Source organism: Babylonia areolata, chromosome 18 (genome assembly GCF_041734735.1).
Source record: "Babylonia areolata isolate BAREFJ2019XMU chromosome 18, ASM4173473v1, whole genome shotgun sequence".
Taxonomy (NCBI): Eukaryota; Metazoa; Mollusca; class Gastropoda; order Neogastropoda; family Buccinidae; genus Babylonia; species Babylonia areolata.
This window is the reverse complement of record NC_134893.1, coordinates 31,908,646-31,921,418: the sequence shown is the minus strand read 5'-3', so window position 1 is coordinate 31,921,418 and position 12,773 is coordinate 31,908,646. Positions and strand designations below refer to the sequence as shown.

The following is a 12,773-nucleotide window of genomic DNA, read 5'->3' as shown; positions in this document are numbered from 1 at the left end:
CCAAAAAAATAAGGGGTTGGTTAGGCTGTGAATAAACTGAAGTCTCAGCTGCATCAGTGTCGCTGGGTGACAGGCCAGAGGACCATATTTGGTACTCCTTATGTTCAGAATTAAAGAAACAACCACCTATCCTTACAGGTTGGGAGTAACACCAAGTAAAACCTGCTGAAAATTCTGCTGAATGTAATCGCTAACTGCAAAAACACCTGTGAAATCAATGTTGAAATCAACATGTTGGCACAGTTGTGTGTTTGTCAAAATGCAGAGTATTATTTTGTGACGCTACTACAGGCCTCCTGTCTTGCTGCAGATTGTCAACTTCATCTCCTCACAACGCCTTCCCAGTAGAAGCAGTTGGACAAAACACAGATTAAGAAAGAAAGGTTTCATAAGAAAGACCTGCATGTGTTTACGACTTCAGAATAATCCGTAGACTACAAGCTTCAGTTTCCTGGGCAGATGCCTGACCAGCGATGTAATCTGCTGGTCAGGCCTTAAGAGTGCATGTATATATGTGTACATATCAGAGTCATGGTGAGTATCTTCTACAGGAGTTTGCAAGAGGACAACACTTATATTGCCATGGTATCTTTTCCAGTGTGCCAAGTGTGCACTGCACACAAAACCTTGGTTTATTGTCTCATCCAAATGGCTAGATGCTTGGTTTTATTTTCCAGTCAAACTTGGGAGAAAGGGTGAGATGGGGATTGGAACTGAGACTTGTACGGACACTGTATTGGCAGATAAGCATCTTAACCATTTTGCCGCCTTCCTCCCGTAGACTACAAGATAAAGTGTGATTTTATTTCTCTGCTTTTTCCAGCCGTGCGCCACACCCTGAACCACAACCCCAAGCATGTGCGTGAGCACATCATGAATGAAGTGTCTCAGATCCTGGCCTGCTACAGAAAGAACTGTGCCAACCCATCCTCGGCTGGACAGCTCATCTTGCCAGAGTGTATGAAGCTGTTGCCCCTGTATTCCAACTGTATCATCAAGAGTGATGGCATTCAGGGAGGTAAGGAATCTTATATGGTGTGTGTCTTTGTGTATGTGTGTGTGGGGGGAGGGTGGGCAATAGCCATAATTTTTCCCCTCTGGACAGAATTGTGTTCACAGTGTGTGGACATTCCCTCTGCCAGTCATACAGGAGTGAAGGGGAAGAAATGTGAGTAAAGTCTGCAGGTGAGAGGGGCAGGGGGAAGCTTAAAAGCTGTATGACAGACAAGATTCCCCCCCCCCCCCCACCAACCCCTTCTGTTACTTATTGACAAAATCATGAAAATGTTTTTTCCTTATTTTTTTTCTGTTGTGTTCTTTCTTTCTTTCTTCCCCTGATGTGTTCTTTCCCATGTGCAGGTTCCGAGATCTCGACTGATGACCGCAGTTACCTGATGCATTTGATCAATGCAATGGATGTCCAGTCTACAAATGTTTTCTTCTATCCCAGGCTTCTGCCTTTTGTAAGTCATAATATTTTCTGTCTGAAGATTTCAGTTTTTAAAACAATAAAAAAAAGAAGAAGAAAAACTAAAGTTATTTATGTTTTTTCTCACCAATTTGAGAGCTCGTCCTGGATGAATTTTTGTGGAATTTAAAAAATATGCTAGACCCTTCTACCTGTCCGTCCACCCCCCTTCACACGCCCCCCCCCCCCCCCCCTCTCCTCAGCCCCCCAACCCCCTCCTAAGTCAGTCCATCATTATATTCCATTGAAATGTTGGGTAGTGTGTATGTTTGTGTGAATGTGCGTGTGGTGTGAATGTCTGAGAGGGCGAGTGTTGGATCATAGCAGGAGACCTGAACTTTCCCGGATGGGATTGGTCCACTTTGACCCTCAAGCCATCATGCTCCTATCCTGAACTACATCGCAAGTTCCTAAACTTGCTCCATGACACTGACCTTGAGCAAGTCGTCCTCGAACCCACCAGGTTAGAAAACACCCTTGACCTCGTCATGACAAACTGCCTGGACCTGATCCCCCGTGTAGAGATACTGCCTGGCCTTTCGGACCATGAGATTGTGTATGTGGAGTACAACACCAAGGTCTCCCTATCCAACTGTAGGTCGTGCCCCATCCCCCTGTACAACAAAGCGGACTGGTCCAGCATGAAGAAAGAGATGGTGGAGCGACAGAATGAGATAGACGCAGTGGCCTCGAATGACTCGACCTCCGCAGATTTGTGGACAAAATTCAAGACCACCATCCAGAGCAGTATCACACACAGCATTCTCCATAAGACTCCCAAGAAAACTGACTCCTACCCATGGATCACCACAAAAGTGAGACACCTCCTACGGAAAAGGGACAGAGAGTACCAGAAAATGAAAAAGCATGGAACTGAGGAGCTAAAGGCAGAAGTAAGGCGACTGAGAAGAGAGAGAAGAGAAGAGAAACTGAGACAAGCTTACTGGGATTACGTCAACCGATTGTTCACCCCACAGGAAGAAGAGCAGGACAGAACACCATGCACGAAGCGGTTCTGGACATACATCAAACATCAGCGTACATCGCAGTCAGGTGTTCCCCCCCTGAAGGTCCAAGGCGGCCTCGTCACGGACTCGAAGGCCAAGGCTGAGGCCCTAAACAACCAGTTCTTCACAGCATTCAGCGAAGGCAAAGACTACAATCCGACAGAAGTCCATGAAAAATGTAGCATGCCGGGCAGTCGGGAGGATTTCCCCACTATGCCAGACTTCAGTATCACACCACCAGGAGTTGAGAAGCTGCTGTCAAACCTGAACCCGGCGAAAGCAGCAGGCCCAGACAACATCTCCCCACGTATACTGAAGACCTTGGCCAGTGAGGTGGCTCCAATCCTCGCGTGCATCTTCCAGCATTCATTATCCACTGGCTGTGTCCCTGATGATTGGCGCACTGCACATGTCACACCGGTGTATAAGAAGGGAGAGCACTACAAACCAAGTAACTACCAGCCAGTCTCCCTTACAAGCGTTGCGTGCAAGATTCTAGAGCATGTGATTGTTAGCAACGTGATGGAGCATCTAGAGTCCTCAAACATCTTGACTCCACACCAGCATGGCTTCCGCAAGAAACATTCCTGCGAGACACAACTGCTTGAGCTGTCAGACCAGCTAACATCAAACCTGGACAAAGGCATACCGTCTGACATTGTAGTGCTGGATTTCGCTAAAGCCTTTGACAAGGTGAATCACAGCCTACTGATCCATAAACTTGACCACTATGGTGTTAGGGGGGACGCAAATCGATGGATCTCCAGCTTCCTACGAGACAGGAGGCAGGCTGTGGTCGTGGAGGGAAGCAGGTCCGAGTTTGTCCAGGTGAAGTCTGGGGTTCCCCAGGGCTCAGTCCTGGGCCCGTGCCTGTTCCTGGCCTACATAAACGACCTACCAAGCCACGTCTCATCCAACGCCAGACTCATTGCAGATGACACTGCCATTGACCGCCCCACCAAGTCAAATACTGACTACAAGAAACTGCAGGAGGACCTTGATGCCCTGAGTGAGTGGGAGACACAGTGGGACATGGAGTTTCACCCTATCAAGTGCAGCGTCCTGACTGTACAACGAAGCCGGAAGCCGACACCAGAAGTGCTCTACACACTCCATGGCCAACAGCTGGATAATGTCTCCTCCACCAAGTACCTTGGGGTCACAATTCAGAGTGATGGGCGATGGGACCAGCACATCACCAGCATTACCAATAAGGCAAACCGAACAATGGGTTTTCTCCGGGGAAACCTAAAAATCAGCTCCAAGCGCATCAAACAAATGGCATATAAAGCTCTGATCCACCCAGTGCTGGAATACTCAGCCTGCATCTGGGACCCCCACGAAAAAAATGACTGTGACGCTCTGGAGAAGGTCCAACGACGCGCAGCCCACTTTGTTCTCAACCGCCACAGAAATACTGCCAGTGTAGATCAGATGCTGCATGAGTTGGATTGGCCCCCCTGGAACAACGCCGATGCACAGCTCGCCTCAACATGATGTATAAAATCATCAGTGAACTGGCGTGCGTACGCTGCTGGCCCCCGCTGTGACCCGCTCCAGAAGAAGTCACAGCAAACAGCTAAAGAGGATCCCTGCCAAGAATGAATACCACAACATGGCCTTTTTCCCCCGTACAGTCAGGGACTGGAACAGCCTGCCAGCAGACGCCGTCCTGTCCCCCAGCCTTGACACCTTTTCTTCAAAGGTGTCAGGTCTACACTAGACACCCCACCCCCCCCCCCCCTCTTTTTTTTTTTTTTTTTTTTTTTTTTTCCCCCTGCGCACTCCCTAATTGCCAATAATGTCAAAATGTTGACCGTGGGTGTATATGGAAGAAGAAGAAGAAGATTTGTATGTGTGTATTAATGTTTTGATTTACGCTCTTGTTGTGATTAAATGAGGGTTTAAATGAGACCTGTTTGTGTCTTGATTTAGAACTTTCTCCCATTATGCTTCTCACCATTGATGGAAAAGAAATGTGCCTTAGAGACAACTGGTATATCTGCATTCCTTTTTTTGTTTTGTTATTGTTTGTTTATCCAGTCAGTAATGGATGGAAATTATTTCACAGCATGACACAGACTTTGAGTCTGTTGTTGTTTGTGTTTGTTTATCTAGTCAGTAATAGATGGATATTATTTCACAGCATGACACAGACTTTGAGTCAAGTGAATTACCAAGTGCAATCCGCTGCTCCATTGAGAGACTGCAGGACAACGGTGTCTATCTCCTGGGTATGTACCCAGTCTTTGTTCCCCTTAGAGTTTAAAACAAGCATGTGTGTGCTCACAGTAAACTGGTACACACACAGGTACACACAAACACACACACACACACACACACACACACACACTCATTTGTTCTCACTTACAGTTTCTCTCACACACACGCACACACACACACACACACACACACACACACACACAACACAGAACACCACAACACATGTTTCAAAGTGCTATGTTCCTGTGCACCCAGATATTTTAGACTGGACTTAACAGAATTTTGACCTCAAATAAGATCCCTTCATTGATCAGATTTTAAAGTATGGTAAACAGTCTTGCAAATTTTTTTTTTTTATATATATTACTGGTTTAGCTGAAAAAAACAGGCTGCATGCAAATCAAAGACAGTGGTCAGGGAGACAAATATTTATGAGGTAATAATTTCTAGTAGATGTCAGATGATGAGGTACACTTCTGAATATAATAAAATTCAGCTCCAACATGATGTTCATATTACATTTTTTCTTGCAAATGCATTGTTTATATTGTAATCCTATTCACACAAAGACATACATACACAATTAGCTTCCCGTATACAAATATGTAATTGGATTTGGTTATCTTCATTTTATAATTTCTGTTTTGTTTTTTATATTTGATCATGCAAATTTGCCACTTTTTAACTTCACAACCATCTGCAAAACGTCTCTTTTTCTCTTGTCTTTTGTGATCTAAAAAATTTTCATGTCACATACTTGCACACAGGCATGCCATCCTTTTGCATGTGGAATATTGTGTGAAGATGCAGTAATGTTTTGATTCATGTAGGTTTGATTATTTGTTATATTCTCTCTGGTTGCCTTTTTTTCATTGCCTGTAGGTTTTCCCATCCACCCTGGGTATCTGTTTTCTTTTCTTTTTTTGCCCCCTTTTTTGTTGCTTTTTATCTTTTGCTTCCTAGTTTGCATCCCTGTACTCCCATTTGAATTTGGCAGCTTTAGACAGATTTTCAATTTATTTTTAGGTTTGCAGTTTTTGAATATTATATACAACAAAGTCCTGCTCTTCATTGATCAAAGATTTTTAATTGTTTCCTGAATAGGGTTGTTTTTTCAATAGAGTATTAAGTTGACTAGTTCTGCTATTGTTATTGTTGCCTGTTGATCCATGTTGCTGGTCAGCATCTGTGTGTGTTTTGTGAGTGCATGTGTGTGTGTGTGTGTGTGTGAGTTTGTGTGTGTGTGTGTGTGCACATGTATGTAGCAAGGACAGACTGGAAGAACAGGTCATGCCTAAAATCTTAATCCTTGACCAAAAATATTTTTAGAAATGTCAGACCCCTGCCGGAGTCTGCACTTGTTGGGTCATGGTAAGTATGTTATTTAAATGTTTTTAGATAGAAAATTTCCTTTTTAGTTCAAAGTTCTGATTCCTGATACATGTGTGCAGAGAACGGCGTGTCCATGTTCCTGTGGATAGGGCACATGGTAGACCCAGAGCTGATCCAGCAGATGTTTGGTGTGGCAAGCGCAGCTCAGGTCGACATTGACAAGGTAACTTTGCTTTTATCTGCTTGTGTAATTTTACTCAGTGACTCTGTCTTGAGTTGAAGGTTTCAGAGTGTTTTGTAGCTCTCTAGTTGGCTCCAAAACTGATTTGCTGGAACTTTTAACAATGTGACTCATCAGTTATTGGCTGGAACAATAAACAGTGTGACTTCTTGGTTGATAAGTGGCTCAAGATCATTAGTAGTGAATGAACATATATCTGATTGATTGATTGATAGTTCAAGATTGTCAGGAGTGATTGAACTTGATTGCTTCTCTGATTGAAAGTTGAAGATCATCAGGAGGAACTAAATATTGTCAATAAGTTTGACAGTTCAGTATTGTTTGGAGGTATAGAACTTGATCAGTGTATTGATAGTTGAAGATTGTCAGGAGTAATTGAATATGATGGAATGATTGGTATGTAGTTCAGAATTGTCACATGGTTCTGCATATTGATTGATTCTTCAGGATCATTAGTTGATGAATTTAGATTGATGGTTCTAGATTCTCAGCATAGATTGGAAACAGCTTCCACATTGGTCATTATTCAGTGGAGCTGAATGATATGTTGTCTTTTTTTGTTTTGTTTTTTCATATCATTGCACTAAGAATCCTTGAGGATTCTTGTGGATGGTTACCGTGTGTAGTATGAGACTTTATTCAATGAGAATGTTTGTGACAAAGGAAATGTACTGAAATGCTTTGATGTTTACAGGGGATGTTTATCATGAATAGTGTGAGGTTTATATTCCATGGGAATGTTTGTGACAGAGGAGCTTTCGAAAATGCTTTGATGTGTATTGAGGACAGTTACCATGTATAGTGTGTGGCTTTATTTCATGACGTTGTGATGGAGGAACTGTTGGGAAATGCTTTGATGTGTGTGTGTGTACAGTAATAATCGTTTTTGGTGTGATGCGATAGGTCCAGCTGATGGATCTGGACAACAGTGCATCACGAAAGCTTCGAGACATAGTTGACACCATTCGGCAGGAACGAGCTCGCTACCTCAAGGTACAAGACATTTTGGTTATTGAATGTAATATTTGTGTGTGTGTGTGTATGCATATATATGTGTTTGTGTGTGTGTGTGTTTGAGAGAGAGAGAGATGAAGAGAGAGAGAGAAATGTGCAGGGTTTGAAACATTCTACAGTTCTGAAACAAAGACCTTTTGACTGATATGAATTGCAGTTTTAATTTACACACCACAGATGCACACAAACACACACACACACACACTGACTGACTGAAACCATTTATTGTCAGATTAACTGTTTGTTGTACTGACATTTTTGCAACCATTTCAGTAAATATTAACTGAGCAACACAAAGAAATTCTAATTTGAGAAGAAAAAAAAAGGAAGATATGAATTTAAAAAGAACGTATTTAACAAATCAATTTACAAAATTTCATTAATATTATCTCAAAAAATATTCTGACACGCACACATACTCACATACGTGTATCCCCCCAAAAATATTCTAACACACACACATACTCACATACGTGTATCCCCCACTCTCTCCCTACATACATCCATGCATGCACACAAACGCCCATTCAAATACCCCCACCTCATTCCCCTACCCACTCACTCACACACACACTCACACTCACACTGTCTCTCACTCTTTCTCATTAAATTAAGGTTTCGTAATGTAATCAAGACGACATATTACATGTTAGAGTCGAACAGTTCCACTGATTAGAATAATGGGAACAAGTAAATCTGATGCTATCACCCAAAATGAAACACTACTTTGGATTAAATAAAACAGATTGGAAACTCTGCAGCACACACACACACACACATATATATATATATATATATATATATATAAAATAAAATACAAATAAAAAAAAAGGATGAAACAAATTAGAAAAACCAACCAACTGGATTGGATGGTTTTTGATAGGTCAACTGTGGTTTTTGTCAGAGACCAACCATTTTCTTTGCTAGGGTGAAAAATGCTGGACATGGCGAATGAAAGATTAAAGGATGTAATCATATCATGAAGGAGTTTGAAATGTAAATGTGTATCTGGACATTCAAGCAAAAAATATGGGATGTCAAGGGTCTTACCACAAATACATAGTGGTGACGGTTTCAAAAATCTGCATAACCATGCATTAGTTCTTAGCCTGTGTGTCAAGTTTCTTGTGGAAATTGATCCTGGGGGGGTAGTGCCTTTTCTTACTGGAAGAGAGAGATCCCACCAGAGCTTCTTATTTGAATTTTCTAAGAACTGTTTCTGTCTGAAACTCCAGATATATGTTGAAAGAATAGTACAGGCTTCAGAAACAGAAATAGGAATATTGATTGAAACTGAATTGTTCGATGCTGCTTCCTTGGCACACACACACACGCTTACAAACACACACACACTCACAAACACGCATGCACGCACGCATGCATGCACACACACACGCACGCATGCACACGCACACACATGAAAAAATGCATTGATACTGCAACCCACATGGAGACATGGGAAATGTAATAAAAAAAAAATCACGTAAGTGTACACAGAAAACACTTTTGTGGAGGAAACATCAGAGCCATTAGCATACTTGAAAAGTAATAATGTGTTGAGTTTTCAAGAAGACTGTTGGCACAAGGGATGCATCCACTCACTGGAACAGAATGATGCATTGGCAGCGTGCTGTTGTCATTTACTGTAGACCAAACCTCTCAGAAGATACAGTGTTTTATTATAACACTGCTGATGCATCGTCAGAAACCATGTCTGTAAATGATAGATAAATCCCACAGGTCTTGCAATTTTAAGCTGGAGTAGAAAGATTCTTTGTATTTGTTTGCACTCTGTGTTTGGGAATGGTTAGTGGTGTGTATTTGATACAGTATGTCAGTGGAATGGCTGATGGTGTATATTTGACACAGCATTTTAGCACAGTTGTCATACTCATTGTGCATTTGTGTGTATTTTGTATTTGTTTTCACCATTGTGTGTGTGTGCACACATCCATGGCCACTCTTACTTACATGTGGGTGGAAGATAAGTGTGGTTAATCAGTAGTTTCAGTCCAATTTCAGTTTCTCATGGCGGCATCGCTGCAGTCAGACAAATCCATATATGCAGCACCACATCTCTTAGGCAGATGCCTAACCAGCAGCATGACCCAGTGTGCTGATCAGTAAGCGTTCATGAAAGTGTGTGTGTGCGATTTCCAGCTGACAATTGTGCGCCAGCGAGACAAGCTGGAGCCCTGGTTCAACCACTTCCTGGTGGAGGACAAAGGCATGAATGGCAGCTCCTCCTACGTGGACTTCCTCTGCCACATACACAAAGAAATCAGGAATATACTCAACTAGTCTCTGCGGTGAACATGACGCTCCCCTTGGCTGTGTTATTCCCCCCTTTATTTTATTTTTTCTTTGTTTTTTAGTCTTTCTCTTTTGTAGCAAGTAAAATGTTTTGGCTTTTTTTTTTCTTTTTTTTTTTATCTACCAGAGAAAATTTTTGTTTTTATATTTTTGTTGTTTTTTGTTTTCAATAAATTTTTAATTTTTAAGTGCAAGCAAAAGCACATGCAGATGTGATAACTTTGCCAGTTCAAGCAAAGACAAGTAAGGGGTGCTGGATTGTGTATTCTGCTTGTCATTTTACAGATGAAGAGACTTAGTTGTGTCTAGGAGCTGTACAGTTTGGAGACATCAGTTTACTGAAACTGGATATCGCTTGCTCTGCATGGACGGAAAGAAAGCTGGGTAAAATGTAATCCATGGTTTTTAAGACCTTAAAATTGTTCACAGCTGCCTTATAAAGTGATATCGACTACCAGACGTTGAGAAAAAAGTCAGTGGCGCATATATTGCCATATCTAGTTGACTGGCTTTATTGGTAGGTTTTCAACAGCGAAGAAGATTTCACTGTATAAAATCATTCTGGTCTGCATAAAGACACTGTCTTGAGAAGAGTGAAAAAATGATGGAAAGGGAATTATTAGATCACCAGTGTAAAAGAAGTTTCAGATTTTGCTTTTTTCTTTTTTTTTTTTTTGCTTCATTGTATGAACATTGGGGACGGCCTGTGAAACTGTAAGTATATTTAATGCAGACAGATCTCCATCTGGAAGGTTTTTTTCGTTTGTTGGTATAAACATTTAGATATTTCTCAAATCTCTTCAAGAGAGAGATTTGAGAAAATGTGTTGCTGTGTTTTGTTCTTTTTATGCCGTCCTGTATCTTTCTCTTTTGCTTCTTATCCTTTCCTTTTTTTTTCAGATTTCCAAATGTGTTTGATAATTTTATTTTAAATATTAAATGTGGTGGGGTTTTGGTAAAAGAACCATTGTCAGTGATATGAAGCAGTGTGTTTTATTCTGTGTAGATTCTGTATGTAAGAATGATTCTGCCTTTTATTAGGAAGGCTTAATGTTTAGAAATATTAGTGTGTGGTGAAATGGGGAATCAGTTTTGCCAAGCCTGTAGGTCTGTCTTGTGCTTCTGCCTTTGACAACTGTTTTGACACTGGAACACATTTGGACAAATGACCATCCAAATTGGCATTCGCCCACACGCTGTCTCACACACACACAGACAGTCATACATATACACATACATGCACAGAGAACAACTCACTTTCACACACGGATGTATGCCCCAAACCCCTCACCACACCCCTGTTCTCCTCACTTCAGTTGCACACACACAGTGTTACACACACACACACACACACACACACACACACACAGTTGCTTGTGTTGATGTGTGGAGGTATCTGTCAAACTCTTGCATCTGTTTTGCAGTACCAGCTAAGTTTCTAACAAGACATATAACAACAATTGTTAGTCCAAATGCAACTGTCTGTCCAAAAGCATTATTTTTTTGTTGCAATATTATGCACATTTTTATCATCACTTCTGCCCTTAATTTTGTCTGCTCTTGTGTTAATGGCTTCAGTGAGATCATCATTATTATGGATCAAATGTTATTCGTTTTACGAGATATTGATGGAATATCTTTCTTCATCAGTTACATATGTTGATAATTACTCAAGACTTTTTCTCTGCCTAATGGTCTCGTTTCATATCTTGATGTGAAATTCTTCTGTGCACAAGATGTTTTTTAAAGGTCAGAGACTTTAGGTATGTTTGTTGTGCACAGGATTGCTGCAAATGCTACATACAGAGAAATGTGTGACTGTAATCCTTGCCTTTGGTCTGTGAAATGTGAAAGTTGCTGTCGTGGAGTGTGTTTGCTTGCTTGTTTTTGTTTTGTAAAGGAGAATTCTTCTGAGAACATCTGTTACCCAGAACCACACCTCATACCTTCCTTCAAAAAAATAAATAAATAAATGAAAACAAAAATATGTGACATTTGAACATTTTGACATTTCAGTGTCAGATTTGCTGAATAAGAACCACTTTGGGTCAGGTATTCTAAAATACCATCTTGTCATGCTGATCTTTGGTTTCATATGGACAAGAGCAGTTATACTGGAACATAAGTTTTTTTTGTAAGCATGTTATTTTGTGATTTGTGGGGTGATTCAGCTGTTTTCATCACCAAAGATATGGCATAGATCTTTTTTTTTTTACTCAGCATTTGCCTGTCACAATTTCGTTATTACAAAGGTAACAAAAATTCCTACCATATTTAAGTACTCCATGTGCTGTATGGTGCAAGGAATATACATTGTGGAAGAAATTGTTACGCATGTAACTTGCCATCTTAATAATGACTAGCTTTCAGTTAAAAAAACCCAAACTTTTAGAATTCACATTTCGGCTTTGTGCAAGTTCTGTTCTGTTGTATTATTCATGCTGATGATTTTGAATAATTGAGAGAAAATAAAGCACACTTAGTTTAGCACTATTAAAAGAAAACTCGGTCAGTCATCTTTCTTTGATATGTTTGTGTAGCGTGGAACCGTGATATTTTTACTGCTGTCTCTGATTATGTGTATTGTAACTTGATTGGTAGTGTTAGGTGTGATGTTAATTGGTACATGAGTCATATTGTAACCAATTGTCTGGTTCATTTTGCATGCATCTGTCAGGTTCTGTATATAAACTGTACATAATAATAAGAAAATGACTCTAAAGTGTGCTACTGAACAGGCAGAATGGTAAGAGTTCTGAGTACAATCACACAAAAGATTGAAGTGATGAAATGCAGGGTATCTGGGCAAGTGAAGGAGCTGCCTCAGACTTTTCACCACCTAGCTTCCCAGAAGTTTAGAGAGGCAGAACATGAGAAGCATTTTCAGCACTGTTTCATGCAGATTTGTGATGACTGATTTGCTTTGCAATAAAGTAACCCTGATGACAAAACCACTGGATTTTCCTGCAGTGAAGAGTTTGTCTGAGTATGAAAGTGGTACTGTGTGTGTTGTGTTTACATGCAAATAGTATGGGTGGAGCTATTTCTCAATTGCTTTTTTTAGAATTTCAACTCTGTTGGAAAAAAAGTATAGAGGTATACACACACAAACACATGCAAGAGTGGAGTTAACAGTAATTATTGTTTTGGTAGCACTTTTTATGAAAAGAAAATT

The 12,773-nt window shown here is 40.8% G+C and overlaps 1 protein-coding gene across 1 annotated transcript in view; it reads left to right on the top strand.

Annotated features, from left to right (window-relative positions):
* The window catches only part of LOC143292665 (protein transport protein Sec24C-like), a 31,547-nt gene extending 18,990 nt beyond the window's left edge, over positions 1-12,557 (top strand). Inside the window, exons 19-24 of the mRNA XM_076603166.1 lie at positions 824-1,018; positions 1,360-1,463; positions 4,622-4,709; positions 6,150-6,253; positions 7,175-7,264; positions 9,446-12,557. Of these exons, the coding sequence (XP_076459281.1) occupies positions 824-1,018; positions 1,360-1,463; positions 4,622-4,709; positions 6,150-6,253; positions 7,175-7,264; positions 9,446-9,586 (722 nt within the window). The 3' untranslated portion in view covers positions 9,587-12,557. The remainder of the gene's footprint in view (positions 1-823; positions 1,019-1,359; positions 1,464-4,621; positions 4,710-6,149; positions 6,254-7,174; positions 7,265-9,445) is intronic.
* The last annotated feature ends 216 nt before the right edge of the window (positions 12,558-12,773 follow it).